The 15,833-nt window shown below is 42.0% G+C and overlaps 1 protein-coding gene across 1 annotated transcript in view; it reads left to right on the forward strand.

The window, feature by feature from the left end:
- LOC126473149 (huntingtin) overlaps window positions 1-15,833 on the forward strand; it is a 516,516-nt gene that overhangs the window by 173,425 nt on the left and 327,258 nt on the right. The window contains exon 18 of the mRNA XM_050100007.1: window positions 1,245-1,458. Within this exon, the coding sequence (XP_049955964.1) occupies window positions 1,245-1,458 (214 nt within the window). The remainder of the gene's footprint in view (window positions 1-1,244; window positions 1,459-15,833) is intronic.

Below are 15,833 nucleotides of genomic sequence, written 5' to 3' on the forward strand. Positions count from 1 at the left end.
AGCCCTTGCCGAATCCTGTTGAAAAAATGTGAAGCTTAATTCTCTTTCACTCAGTTAATTAAAAAATGGTTGCAAAACGTTTTGCACATATTTTTCACTTGTAACTGTGTCATTAAAAAAAATTGGGCCTATTATTCGGTCACTACTAACTGTGCACCATACCCCTTTTTTCTGATCATGAAGGGGTTCCTCATGAAGCACAACGGGTCTATCTGTGCTCCAATGTCAGCAGTTTTGGGAATTAACATACCTGTGTATATGGGACCAAGTCTCATCTGAAAACAGAATGAGGTAAGGATCCATTTCACTGTCATCCACTTGTTTTAAAACCCATTCGCAGAACTTAACCTTGTGTGCAGGATTACCAGGTCGAAGTTCTTGTACTACTGATACTTTATAGGGCCTTAGCCGAAGCAGCTTAGCACCACTTTTTTTACAGATTTGCATGATATTTGTGTTTGCTGTGAGAGACGTCTGAGAGACTTTCTAGAGGAATTTTCCAGGTGGTATGCAGTGTCATTGAGATGAGTTGCTGTAAGCAGTGTATGTCGTCTTTGACACTTCTTGTCTTGAACACTTCTCATTTCACAAAATTTATTCACTAATTTGTGAACTGCATCATACCTTGGAACTGAAACACCTAGAAACTTCTGTTCAAAAAATCTCTGAACAGTACGAGTGGACTCTGTACACACATATGAATTGTAAATAAACACTTTTTATGCACTTGAATAATTCGCTCTTGCCATTGTTGCATTCGCAGACTTCACTGTTACACTCGTGATACTTGTCTCACTGCCCAAATGACACCAGCTGACAAGGAATGTTTGCTGTATGGCCTTCAGGCTAAAAACACACAAATAAAAGGGGGCCACGGTGCAGTCCCATGGGATTCATTCGACCGACGGGTGCGGCTTCCATGGCTGGCCTGCAATACCCTGGGCAGGCGGTCATCAGATAAATTGAACACCCTCTATTTTGGTGTGATGTGTTTGCTTCAACTTGTTTACTTTCTTTGCAGATTTCAGAGTAAGATTTTTTTTCAGTTGTGTTAATGTATTTTAATATATTAACTTGCACTCTGTGTTTACATTAAAAATATGCTGCTACAACACCAGTAACTTCAGTGATGCTCCCATCTGTCTCATTTTGTGCAAATGTAGCCTTCTGGGCAACATGTTATATTTACTATCTGCTATTTAATCATAGATGTGCCGATGTGTAAATGGCTTTCATCTTTTCAGTTGGCAGTGATGAGTGAACAGTTGTTGATACATGTAACACGAGTGCTAAATGTGTTTGTACATGTCCTGGAAGAGACAGTCCCTAGCGCTCCAGCTCCGAGACCAGCATTACCTTCTTTGCCAACTGCACCGTCTCTTTCTCCAATCAAGCGAAGAGGCAGAGATACTGAGGTCTTACGTACTCGTGGGCTGTCACCTTCCAAAGGTTCCCATGGTGAGCATTGTTGAAAGCATACAGAAATCAAGCCTGTATAATTAAGAATGTGTTCGTAAAATTTTGTTTGGATAGGAGCCTATTCTACAAAAGCCGTGTGTGTGTGTGTGTGTGTGTGTGTGTGTGTGTGAGAGAGAGAGAGAGAGAGAGAGAGAGAGAGAGAGAGAGAGAGAGATTATTTTAGACTTTTTAGTATTTTTGTGTCCACTTCTGAGTCAGACCATCTGTAGGTTAGTGGTGACCTGTCTTCATTTATTTATTTATTTATTTATTTATTTGTTTAATCTTTTGTTGTTAACCTTTTCATTGTTGCCGGCCGCGGTGGTCTAGCGGTTCTAGGTGCGCAGTCTGGAACCGCGCGACTGCTACGGTCGCAGGTTCGAATCCTGCCTCGGGCATGGATGTGTGTGATGTCCTTAGGTTAGTTAGGTTTAAGTAGTTCTAAGTTCTAGGGGACTGATGACCGCAGATGTTAAGTCCCATAGTGCTCAGAGCCATTTGAACCATTTTTCATTGCTAGACCCTGTGTTGAGGACAGATTTATAATCCCTTCATCTTATTGCTTGTGCTCAGTGCCTCAGATTTATGTTGCTACCTGGGTCTGAGTTACTCAGCAGTCTGCCTTGGTCATTCTGAATATTTCTTGAGCTGTGGCGGTGACAACTCATACAGTCACCCTGAATTTTGTTACTGCCATGACAAAATAAGAACAACAGATGAAAAAATAAGTTAAAGTTTTTGATTGAAGCTTCTCTTCAGATAAATAATTGTGGTAACCAAAACACAGAGATGTGAAAAATGCTTGCATACACATTTCCAGCAGTTCTGGACATTGTTTTACTAGCCTGTTACTTTGGCAACAAACCTCTTTTGATACACCTGAGTGATTGAGTATTTTTCTAGTGATTGAGTATTTTTCTTAGATACCTTGTAGTGCATTATGGGCAGACAAAACCCAATTTCTGTCTAACAGCTCCATACCTTGAGCTGTAGCATTGCCCTGCAAGCTGACTGTTGCTCTGTTTCATCTGTCTGTTCTACTGTCAAACAGTGAAAAATCTGTGTACAGTGATGGTCATCTGCATGGCACCATCCTGTGTCAACCTATCCTAGGGATCCTTTGTAACCAATCAGAATCTCAAATACTTCACCTTGTTCAGATTCATTGATGGCATTTTCATAATCTGGATCAAGGCTGAGGACATCCTAGACACATTCCTCCAGAACCTCAATATCTTCTTCCCTCCTCAGTCCCACAAGCTACCTTCTTCATTGTTGACCACCAGCCCGTGGATGGCTGCATGAGTGCCTCCATCGCATCGGACCTACCGGCCATCAATAGTACCTGCTCTTTGACAGTTGTCCCCATCTCACAACAAGATGACCCTTCTGTACAGCATAGTTCCTGGGCTTTCGCATTGGCAGTGACGAGCAGTCCCTGTTCAAATATCCCATGGCTCTTTCTGAGGCCTTCCCAGACAAAAATTACCTGTTTCACAGATATATCATACCTCATCTCTCCAGTTACCTACGATCAACCCCCCCCCCCCCCCCTCCCCATACACAGACTGACTGGCCCTAAAAGGGAAACACCTCCCTGTATGTGAGTGGGCACTCAGGACTGGAACAACTAAATCATGTCCTTGGTCAGGGTTTCGACTACCTTTTGCTGCACCCTGAAATGAGAAATATCTTACTCACTCTCCCTACTAACCTACTGAAGTTGTGGGTTGACTAAATTATCTGCGACCACTGGGCAGTATTCTGTGTGGATGTGATGCCAACAAGCTGTCTGTCCTCATGAATGGACACCACCAAACTGTGAACAAGAGATAGCTGAATCACTCAGTTACTGAGCAACAAGATGTACTTGATTTTAATGATTGCTTCACAGCCTGCACATCTGGATTTTTCCCACAGTCACCAGCTACTCTGAATTTTACACGTGGAAACTCGCCTTACAACATATTCTTCGATCCTGTACTCAAACTTTGGTTGTCCCTGTCCTCAATCTCCTCGTTTCTCACATTGTTGTCTACTCTCGTTCCCTACTCCCAGTCCGACCTCACACAAACCAACTATCCCCCCAGCACACTTACATTGTCCTCCCCCTCTCTCTGCTGGTCTCCCTGCCCCCCCCCCCCCCCCCCCCCCCCTCCCAGCACAAGACGCCTCCCAATGCCCAATGCTGCACCTAGCATTCCACCATCCTGCTCCTGCCACGTCCCTGTTCACATGTAGCAGTACAGCATCTTCCCTCACCTCCTATCCTGCTGCCCGTCGTTCTTCCTGCGCTCACCTCTTCTGTACACTCATTACCCAACCCAGCCGAAATTGCCATCTACAGCAGTTGGGCCTCAGTGCGTGGAGATGGCAGAGGACACGTGCATGTTTCCACATCTGACAAGGTTAGTAGTATTGAACTGTCTTATTTTATGCCGTCTACGCATTGGTCATACCAACCTCTCCCATTGCTTCCTCCTATGTAAAGAATCACCCCCACAATGTGGTTTTGGAGCCACACTGACAGTATCCCACAAATTGGTGGAATGTCCCCTTCTTTTGGCCGTTAGTGCTAAGTATAGTCTTCCCGATTCCTTACATTTAATATTAGCAGACGATTCACGGATGATTGAACTGGTCCTCAGTTTCCTGTGTGAAAGTGGTTTTTATTTCCAGGTATAAGGTTTTACTTTACTCTTGGAGCAGGGGCAGGGTGGTTGTGGTTGGGGCCTCTCTGCTTGTCTTATCGGTCTGGGACCCCATGACCACTCTCCCATGGAAAGACTGCCCTTTTTTCCCAGTTTTTAGATTTGGTCTTACCTTTTATGACTTTTACTGTGTGTGTTTTAACTTCATTATTTTATAATTTGACTCCTCTGACTGGATTTGCCCACTTTTAGCGGAACCTCTTTCTTCTGTGACTAACTTAGGAATTATGGAAGTGATGACTTCACCATTTGGTCCCATAAACACTCTCAGTCAGTCAATCAGTCTAATTTTGAAAGAAAGATGTACCTATCTGCCTCTCAACACCTCGTCTATGTGGTGAGTTTAGGTTTGCTTCCTTTTAACATGACATGCTTAGGGTAATGGCACGGTGTAGCAAATGGGTGATTGTAGTTTACTTCTAAAATCACTTGTCACTATGTGCCAGAATTTACGTATTGCAAGCTTTTACTCACATTATGTTTACAATTTTTCCTATAAAGTAGTTTTGGAACCAGAGTGTTATCCCTCTCTTTGACACCTCATAATGGATGTCAGTGTAGCCACAACATAGCAGAGTGAATGCGGTGTGCTCAAGATCAGTCACTCTCAGTTAAATATACTTGATTTTTTGTTGTTGCTGCTGACGCATGTGATGTAGATGTAGCACCAAATTGCTGCATTTTTTGAACACTTGTCTCATGTACAAATTACAAGCTCTAGGTTCCACTCCTTAGCGTAGCCACTTGGCTCTCACAATCTTTCTCAGTTAATATAGGTTGTTAGATTAAAGTATTCATAGATTCAGCTTAACTGAAAGCAGTTCAGTGATCTTTTGGAATCTGAGAACAACTGCACCGTGATCCAGACACACCTGCTGCACCTGGGAAGATGGTGAAGTAACGATGGAGCTATGAGTTGCCGACAAGACACAATATACGAGCTGATATACATACATATTCTAAATGATGATGCCTTGTTGATGCAGCCACAGTCTTCTGTCAATGGCTGGTGTTTTCAGTTCCATGTAACTGTCACAGCCTTCCCTCTTTTCAGTGTATTCAAAATCTGAATACCTTCCTCAGGCAACACGTGAAATAATGACGAAGGTAGGGGGGCATCCTTGTCTGACACATACAATTTTCTATTTTTCATATATTTATTTTTTGCAATGGTGGTATTCTTAAGCAAAAGGTTGCAGAGTTGAACACTGTAATATTTGTTACGTGTATCTTTGATTTGCAATGTAAGCTGGTAATGAATGCTATTTGGCTTACATGGCATTATATTTACACGTCTTTACTATCTCTGGACAGTTCACGTTGTGGTTTCATGTTGGGCACCATCTAGAGATGGAAATGTATGTTTGTGACAACTCAAATTTCTTTCTGCTGGAGTATATTGTAAATGCCTTTGCTATTGTTTAAAATTTCTAAAGCTAGTGCCATATTACATTAACAAATGCTGATTATGTCTGATTTATAATTAAATGAAGCTCAAAAGAGACAACCAACTTCATCCAGCAAACAAATCATAATGTAATCCACTGATCTACCTGAAAACAAAGGCATAAGGTCTGAAAAGCATTGTGTGGGAGAAAATAAAAAGTGACTGACACAGATAATTATTTTAATTCATCTTTTATTATCATAAACAGTTGCAGTTTCCAAACCAAAGTCCAAATGGCTGATATGAGGTTAAGGTGAGGAAGGTTGAATAAGAAGGGCAGGTCGCTCAGACCCCTGATGGAAGTAAAACACCTGTTGTGTGGACAGGCAGAGGCAAAGGTGAAGGGGGAAGTCGGAAGTCAGCTGCACCAGCTTAAGTTCAGAGGTAACAGAACAGAGTGACATGTAAAGACAGGTGAAAGTGGGAGAGAAATGAGAAGTGAAGTGAATAATCAATTAATATTTTGACGGAAAGTGGGAAAAGATTGGGTGATGAGTGAGAGGGAAAGGGAGATGAGAGTAGCTAATGCTATTCTACTGTGAGGAAAAAAACAGGGTAGTGTTAACACTGGCTAAGTCCAGGAGGTTGGTAGAATTTAAGGATATGTTAGAGAGCAAGTTCTCATTGCCAGAAGATACTTTTGTGGTAAGGAAGATACGCCATTGAATGCAGGTCCATAAGATTTAAACTGTACTAACCCCACATCTCAGTACCTTGCAATGCAGATATTGGAAAAGCAGTTTCAAAAGGAATGTTAGGGCCATGGAAAAGAAGTTTTCAGAGAAAAGTAGCTGTTAACCTGTTCAGTACGAGGAGTGCTCTGGCACATTCCTCCAATCCCCAGCAGAGACTGGGTGTTTGTAGTGTCCGCATCATTTCATCGTCATTCGTGAAAGTAGCAAGTCTGGACTGTGTAAAGATTGGGAATTTGTATGGGTGCTGATAACCTTGCAGTTGAGTGCCCCACAAATCAAATATCATCATCATCATCATCATCCAATCCATAGCGTGTGATGTAGGGCATACCGGCATGCTTCCCCTACCCCTTCTCAATGACTGAGAACGTGCCTGCACACTCGCTGTCCGTAATGGGAATTTTCACCTGCGTTGTGGGCTTGTGTAATAAGACTTTATGTTTGACTCTTCATCAAAAATACATAGCCTAATTGAAATGTACAAATTTATGAATTAAAAGTTACTGTCGAGGCAGTTTTAGAACTTGAAATTAGGATTTTGATTAATTAGAAAGTTCACATTTCAAAAATTATAATCTGAGTCATAATCAAATCTAAATAAATATATATGTATATCCTACATTTTTTAAAACTCTCACATAAAATATTAAAGTGTCACATATTTATGAGAATACTGAAAACATGTTGTTATGCATAATGCTAATATATCTGTGGAGACAGGGCAATCATTGGAAGTTTCCTGTCTTTACATGTTATCTAGACAAAATTGGCACCTATTTCTAGTTTTTCTGTTTGTCTCTTCAGCCTTCCCAAATTCTGTTTGGAAATGATCAGAGTGTCCTTTGAGCCCAATTCTTTTTGAAGCCTAACTTATTGTTGGTGTCTGGGAAATAGGTATTGTATTCTGAATTACAAAAGTCTTAAAAGACTTTTTTGCCTATTTTTTATTATTTATTGCATATATATTATGTAGGTCTGTATGGAGAAAATTTATTCTGACTTTTTTCATCCATTTAAGACTATTTCTTTGGATCGGGTAATACACCACCACTTGATCGAAATGGTCGACACTACCCATTCGTTCATGTACTTCAGAACTATCTCAGGTTTCTGAAATATAATGCCTTGATGCATCATGGTATCAACCGTTTTCTCAAAAAACTCCAAGCTGATCATCATTACTTCTCTTTTGTCTTTCCATTTGAGTACGCAAATTCACTCTTCATTATAAATATCTACAGTTTTTCGGGAGGGTTCCTGTAACATATGTGTTCCTCTGAAGATGTTCTTGTATGAGTTTGGCACTATTATAGAAATTATTCATAAATAATGAATGTCCATCCCCCAGGCTTCAATCCATTAATTTATGGACAACTGAACAGCATGTCCTCTTCCACTAACCTCTTGAACAGAGTCACCTGTATATGTAATAAATCCCAGAACTAACCCAGATGACTATTTCAACATATAAAATTTAATTCCATAAGGGTGAGTGTTGTTTTTTACGTATTGTTGGAACATGAATCTAGCTCTCCACAGAACCATGGTTTCATCTTGTATTAAGAATTTGGTAGGTAACATAAGTCCTGTGAGAAATGTCTGACAAGGGTTGAATTTGTGCAGCCTGTCAGCAGGTATAGGTTTACTGGGTTCTGGATTTTTTTTCAAAATGCAAAGCTTGCAAGATCCCAAAAAATCTATCCCTGCCCATACTGTGCCAAAAGCATGGTAATTCATCATCATCATCTTGGGCAGTTTCCAGCCTCTAGCCGAGTCTGTATGGAACATAGGCCTCTCCATCATCTTCTGTCTCACCACCATCTCTCCGTCTTAACCTTGGTCCAGTCTTCTCTTTTCTTCTCGATGCATTCCTCTACTCCTTTCAGCCATCTGTCTCTCGGTCTTCCTTATGGTGTCTTTCTTCCAGTTTCATCTCGTGTATCCTCCTGGGTATCCTCTTCTCCTCCATTCTCCTAATGTGTCCATGCCATCCCAGCCTTGATGTCTCTATCTCCTCCTGTAATGGTTCCACCTTCATTAACACTCTGATCTTCTCATTTCTTAACCTGTCTATCTTTGTCACTCCAATACTGTTTCTCAAGAATGTCATCTCACTAGCTTGTACTTTGCTTTTCTCTCTTCCTTTCATAACCCAGGTTTCTGATGCAAATGTCAGGTTCGGGACATAGTATGACTAATATATAACCTTTTTACTGATTTGGAGTACATCTTTGCTCCATATCAGGCTTCTGACACTCTTCCGAAATGCTTCTGCTTTTCTCTCCTGCTCGTTTATTTCTCTGTTGTTTTTTCCATCTTCCTGTATCAGACTTCCTACGTACTTGAAACTCTCCACTCTCCTCAATCGTTCCCCACCAATTGTTATTCCAGTTGTTCCTCTCTCCTTCTTTCTTGTTGTGATGATCATCTCACTCTTACTTATACTAAATTTCATCCCATATTCTTGTACTGTTCGTTCCCATACGTCCAACCGCTCTTGTACTTCCTCCTTATTCCCCCAAATCATCATATCATCTGCAAACACCATAGCTTTCATCTTCCTTTCACCAATTACCAGTGCTACTGTACTCATTATATCACCCAACACTAAAATGAAGAGTAATGTTGAAAGTGCACTTCTCTGCCTCAAGTCATTCTTCTGTTAGATCCAAGCTGGTCTCTCTCATCCCACTTTCACACAGGTCACACTTCCATGTTACACTTCCCTTATCCTCTAAATTATCTGTTTTGCTACTCCTCTGTTCTCCAGGGCTTTCCACACGTAGCTTCTACGTACACTATCATACGCTTTTTCAATGTCCAGGAAGGTCATTAGTAGATCTATTCCATATTCATAGTGATGTTCCTGCAATCGTCTTACTGCAAAATTATATCCACTGCAGACCTGCCTGTTCTGAAGCCATGTTGCTCTTCTCTCATTCTTCCTTCTAATTTGTCTGAGTTCGTGCTTCTAGAATTTTCTCAAAAATCTTTGCACAGTGACTCATCAATGTTATCCACTGATAGTTCTTGCACTCTTTTCTATTTCTCTTCTTAAAGATCAGGACAGTTATTCCCTTCTTCCATTCTCCTGGGATCATCTTCTGTCTCCACACAATTTTCATTACTTGATATAGCCATTGTAACCCCCACCCCCTCTCCTGCTGGTTTCACCATCTCTACACTTAGCTTATCCAGACCTGGTGATTTCCCTCCCTTCATCTTGCCCAATGCCTCTTTCACTTCCCCCCATGTAAGGTGTTTTTCTATTTGCTGTTCCTCCTCATTTTTCTCCTCGGCTTGTTCCTCCTCATCCAGGTCTCCATTCGGGTTCAGGAGTTCTTCAAAATACTCCTTCCACATATTCTTGAGTTCCTCCTTATTCTCTACATATTGTCCACTTTTGTTCACCATTCGAGCATAATCTGTTGTAACGTTCTTCTTCCTCTTGCTTTTAATCACCCCATATAACACCCTTTTTGAACCTTCACTATCCTTCTCCATCATTCTGTTCCATCTACTTTCTTCTTTCCTCTGCCACCACTCTTTTTGCTTCTTTCTGTCTTGCCTGATACTCTTCTCTTATCTCTACTGTTCTCTTCTCGAAATGTACCCTAAAGGCTCTATTCTTCTTCTGTACTATTTCCTTTGTTTCCTCATTCCACCAGAGTGTTTCTTCCCATCTCTCTTTGTTGCGTGTCCTCCCGCATATTGCTTCCGCCGCACTTACTAATGTTCCCTTGACTCTACCCCATTCGTCTTCTACCGTTTTTGGTTCATCCTTTGGGATGTTTTTCTTTACTACTTGTAGGTACTGTAGCCTGCTTTCTTCCTCCTTCAACTTCCATACCCTTGTACATCTTTCGTGGTTTTCTGTCCCTTTATTATCCTTAGTCTTTCTCAGCTTCATTACCAGAAATCAGTGGTCGCTATCCAAGACCTCTGATGCTATTACCTTAATGTCAGTGATGTTCCTATTCATCTCACTATAGTACAGGAAGTAGTCAACTATCGACTTTCTTGTCTTGACTATACCAGATAATCTTGTGGCTCTCTCTTTTCCTGAACCTAGAGTTCCCAACCAGCAAGCCATTCTTTTGACAGAACTCCAGTAGTCTTCCACCTTCCTCATTTCGGCAGCCCAAGCCATCTGGTCCAAGCACACTTTCGCAGCCTTGTCTTTCCCTTCCAACATGTATGTTTAAATCCCCCATTACTATCATATTCTTCCTTCCCATCTGCTCCTGCATTTCCTCTTCAAACTCTTGCTTCACCTCAGAAGTGCAACCCTCCTGCGGTGCATACACTTGTATTACCTCTGTGGTAGTCCCCTTGAGTGATATTTTGGTCTTCATCATCCTGTCACTTATTCTCTTCACTTTCTCTTTTAATCCATCACTTGCTACTGTTCTGACTCCATTTCTTCTTCCCTCCTCATTTCCACTCCAGTACAGTTGATAGCCTTTCCTCAGTTCTCTCCTTCCTTCTCCTTTTCATCTTGTTTCAGCTAACCCCAATAGGTTCTTCAGCTAACCCCAATAGGTTCTTTCCATCATACCATACCATCTCCTCCACCTTTCCAATCAGTGTTTGTATATTTAATGTTCCAAATCTTAGTCCTTGTTTATAGCCAATGGTAAACAAAAAAGTGCAAAATTAGTGTTCCATTAATCACTTAGTCTGTTCAGTGGAGTGGTTCCCATGTAGTAAAGTAAACCAAGAAGCATCCTGAATTTTTCTACCTCCTGGGGATTCCATTTTTTTACCAGTGTATTAGAATGTGTGGCCATTCTGCCTAAATATCGGGCATAAACATTTGCTTGTGTCACAATATGGTCAAGGAGTTCATTGGTTAATAAGAGGTTTAGGAAGTCTAATGGGGTATTTAGATGAGTCATGTCAACAGTTTGTCCAGGATTTACACTCCTGGAAACGGAAAAAAGAACACATTGACACCGGTGTGTCAGACCCACCATACTTGCTCCGGACACTGCGAGAGGGCTGTACAAGCAATGATCACACGCACGGTGTAGCGGACACACCAGGAACCGCGGTGTTGGCCGTCGAATGGCGCTAGCTGCGCAGCATTTGTGCACCGCCGCCGTCAGTGTCAGCCAGTTTGCCGTGGCATACGGAGCTCCATCGCAGTCTTTAACACTGGTAGCATGCCGCGACAGCGTGGACGTGAACCGTATGTGCAGTTGACGGACTTTGAGCGAGGGCGTATAGTGGGCATGCGGGAGGTCGGGTGGACGTACCGCCGAATTGCTCAACACGTGGGGCGTGAGGTCTCCACAGTACATCGATGTTGTCGCCAGTGGTCGGCGGAAGGTGCACGTGCCCGTTGACCTGGGACCGGACCGCAGCGACGCACGGATGCACGCGAAGACCGTAGGATCCTACGCAGTGCCGTAGGGGACCGCACCGCCACTTCCCAGCAAATTAGGGACACTGTTGCTCCTGGGGTATCGACGAGGACCATTCGCAACCGTCTCCATGAAGCTGGGCTACGGTCCCGCACACCGTTAGGCCGTCTTCCGCTCACGCCCCAACATTGTGCAGCCCGCCTCCAGTGGTGTCGCGACAGGCGTGAATGGAGGGACGAATGGAGACGTGTCGTCTTCAGCGATGAGAGTCGCTTCTGCCTTGGTGCCAATGATGGTCGTATGCGTGTTTGGCGCCGTGCAGGTGAGCGCCACAATCAGGACTGCATACGACCGAGGCACACAGGGCCAACACCCGGCATCATGGTGTGGGGAGCGATCTCCTACACTGGCCGTACACCACTGGTGATCGTCGAGGGGCTACTGAATAGTGCACGGTACATCCAAACCGTCATCGAACCCATCGTTCTACCATTCCTAGACCGGCAAGGGAACTTGCTGTTGCAACAGGACAATGCACGTCCGACGTATCCCGTGCCACCCAACGTGCTCTAGAAGGTGTAAGTCAACTATCCTGGCCAGCAAGATCTCCGGATCTGTCCCCCATTGAGCATGTTTGGGACTGGATGAAGCGTCGTCTCACGCGGTCTGCACGTCCAGCACGAACGCTGGTCCATCTGAGGCGCCAGCTGGAAATGGCATGGCAAGCCGTTCCACAGGACTACATCCAGCATCTCTACGATCGTCTCCATGGGAGAATAGCAGCCTGAATTGCTGCGAAAGGTGGATATACACTGTACTAGTGCCGACATTGTGCATGCTCTGTTGCCTGTGTCTATGTGCCTGTGGTTCTGTCAGTGTGATCATGTGATGTATCTGACCCCAGGAATGTGTCAATAAAGTTTCCCCTTCCTGGGACAATGAATTCACGGTGTTCTTATTTCAATTTCCAGGAGTGTATTTCAAAAGGTATGTCAGTGGTGCAGTGGCTTGCCTGGTCCCTTTTCTAGGGACGTCTATTTGGAGCAGCTGAAGGCACACCTATCTGAAGTGTCAAGTGAGGTGCTTGGGACTCATCATCTTCATTGGAATCCTCAACTCCTTCAAGAAGTAGAACAAAAATTTTCTCCACCAGGAACTACTCATCATTATTTTCACTGATGATGTTTCCCGGGATGTCCTCTTCATCATCTCTCGGGATCCTCAGAAGTTTTATTAGTGAAGAGTGCGGTCCTCACTTGCTTGGAACTAAACAAAAGTAAATGAACATACATGAAAGACAAACCAGAAATCCAGATTTGTGTATTTGAGATAAATCATTTTACCACTGTCTGCAATGTGAGATATGAAGTAAGGAAGTGTAAACAAATGTTTGTTTTTCAGCCATATTTACAAAAGAAATCAATATTATTCAAATAAAATGTGTACAGTAAAAGACACTAACAAGAATGGAGCACAAATAAGATAAGAACATTTAGTAAGTGATTTTGTGACAACTGCATTATTATCTGTTTGTCCATCAGAGTCTTTGGTTGACTCTGATCATAAATTGTCAGTCAGAGTTGCTGCAAGAAGCGTCCTAGTGTGCAGTGTGGGTGCTAATGTTGAAGGCATGGGATCTGAGGAAGGTGGTGAAATGGGTTCAGACGTGCCAGACCATCTTTTTCTTCCTGTAGTGCAAACCATTCTGATTGGAAAATGAGTTAATTTTGTAGAATGGAAAAATATTTATGGAAAATATTATTGTCAAGTGTTAAACCAATCAGAATAACATACATGTTTAGACAAGGAGTTACTAAAGAAAAGTTATTTGTTCCATTAACCTACTATAACATGTGATTGTATCTTGATTAGATTGCAAAAATATATTTATTTATTTAAGGGTTCAATGTAACAATTGAATCAAAATGTGTAAAAAGTGTGCTCTACTTACCTTGAGTTTGCAGAATTGCTGCAGGCGACTGCAATGGATGTTAGAAAAACAAAGACATGCTCATGGTTCTCTAAGCCTTTCAGAATCACTGACAAATCACCTGGATTTTAGTAAGGAGTGAGATAGATGTAAAAGTGATGCACCAGTGCGGGTTGGCAGGCTCTCAGTCATTGCATAGGGGTATGGAGAAATGCGCCGGTACGTCCTCAGTCACTGGCTACGGGTAGGAGGAGAGTGCCGGCATGCACCTCGTGTCGAGAGGGTTAATGATAATATGAGAACAGAAAAAAATATGTCGTCAAATAGTATGTGATATTTGAAAAAACAAATTATGTTGTGAAGTAAGTGTTCATATGAGTGATCTACTTGTGCATTACACTAAAAATGACTGTAAGACAAAAGGACCAGATTTGTTAAATCTGAGATCTGATTTCCTTCCAGTAGTAGAGAATGATAACTGTGGAGTACAAATAAGAATTTGAGAATGCAGAACATTGCACTATCAATGCGAAGGAGCAGGTAATATCTATGTGCAAAAAGTTCGTTATTTGCCATTGAGGCTCATGAAGTGGTAACTCAAGGTGGTCCAAATATCACTGGTTTAATACAAATGAACAAGTTTCACTGAGTTAAGTATTGGTTCTACATTAAAATGCAATAGTAGTGCATCATTTGATCATTTGCATATATTTAAACATTTAGCTACATGTTCTGTGGACTTTGGTCTCCCACTATGATTTGGAACATATCAGTTAGTGTACATGTGGAATACAGCTTCTCAGTGAAAAATATAATAACATGCTCACTATTTACAAGACTATCTTTTAATCGTAAGGTGCCTTTATTTTTATCAAACAGTTTAAAATCCAGGATGAAATGATGACAATATTATTTATTTATTTATTTTTACCACTTACTTTTTATTTACAAGGATCAAGAGGCTTGTATACGAGGTGTGTGTGTGTGTGTGGCCGGCCGAAGTGGCTGTGCGGTTAAAGGCGCTGCAGTCTGGAACCGCAAGACCGCTACGGTCGCAGGTTCGAATCCTGCCTCGGGCATGGATGTTTGTGATGTCCTTAGGTTAGTTAGGTTTAACTAGTTCTAAGTTCTAGGGGACTAATGACCACAGCAGTTGAGTCCCATAGTGCTCAGAGCCATTTGAACCATTTTTTTTGTGTGTGTGTGTGTGTGTGTGTTTCCCACCTCTCCTCTTGAATCACTGGACCAATTTCAGCCAAACTTGTTACACATATACTGTAATGTTAGGTGACAGTTTCTGTGAGTGTGAGAACCCCTACCTATCAAAAGGGTGTGTGTGGTGGAGGGATGAATCAGAAATGCAGCCCGCGACACGTGAATTCACAACCTTCATCCATCCATTATTTGTGCATTTAGCAACTTATAACAAGCTTTACACACAATTTCAAACCTGCACACATTTTTTCTCACTGACAATGCCTTAAAAATGACGATAGTAAAATGTTTATTGCTTAGTTTTTTCCGCTGTTAATGCAGTAAAAGTGCTGCATGAGGCATGACGTTTAATTTATTGCTTCTTTACTACTAACTGTATTCATAGGGACCAGAAAAATTCACATTTTGCGGTAAATGCGAAGCAGATGCAAATTATGCCTCAAAATGCAAAAATGGGAAATTACTTAATAGATGCAGTTTCATAGCGAATTGTGTCCAGATGTGCTATTTTATCAGAGATAGTTTGAAATAGCTTTATTTTCTGCATATAAATATCGAAAATGTAACTAATTTTCAGTTACTGATATTTACGAGGACTGTTCAATAAAGAATGATCATAATTTTTTTTGACAACATACCGATACTGATCCTCATAATTTTGATGGTTGTACTCAAAGTAGTCTCCCATGAGTGGGACACACTTGTTCCAGCGTTTCTGCCAGTCTTCAAATACATGTTGGAAACCATTTTTTGAGAGGTCCTTCAAAATCGCCTCTGCAGCCTTCACCACTGCTTCTGATGATTGATAATGCCTCCCACGAAGGTGTTTCTTTACATTAGGGAATACAAAACAGTCACATGGGGCTGGCTAAATCTGGGCTATTGGGAGGGTGAGGGATGGACTTCACGTTGATTTTTGCAAGATATTTAGCAACAACATTGGCAATATGCAGCCGCGCATTATTGTGGTGCAGCGTCCAGCCTGCTACACGGAAATGTGGTCTTTTGCCC

This window comes from Schistocerca serialis, chromosome 4 (assembly GCF_023864345.2).
Source record: "Schistocerca serialis cubense isolate TAMUIC-IGC-003099 chromosome 4, iqSchSeri2.2, whole genome shotgun sequence".
Classification (NCBI taxonomy): domain Eukaryota; kingdom Metazoa; phylum Arthropoda; class Insecta; order Orthoptera; family Acrididae; genus Schistocerca; species Schistocerca serialis.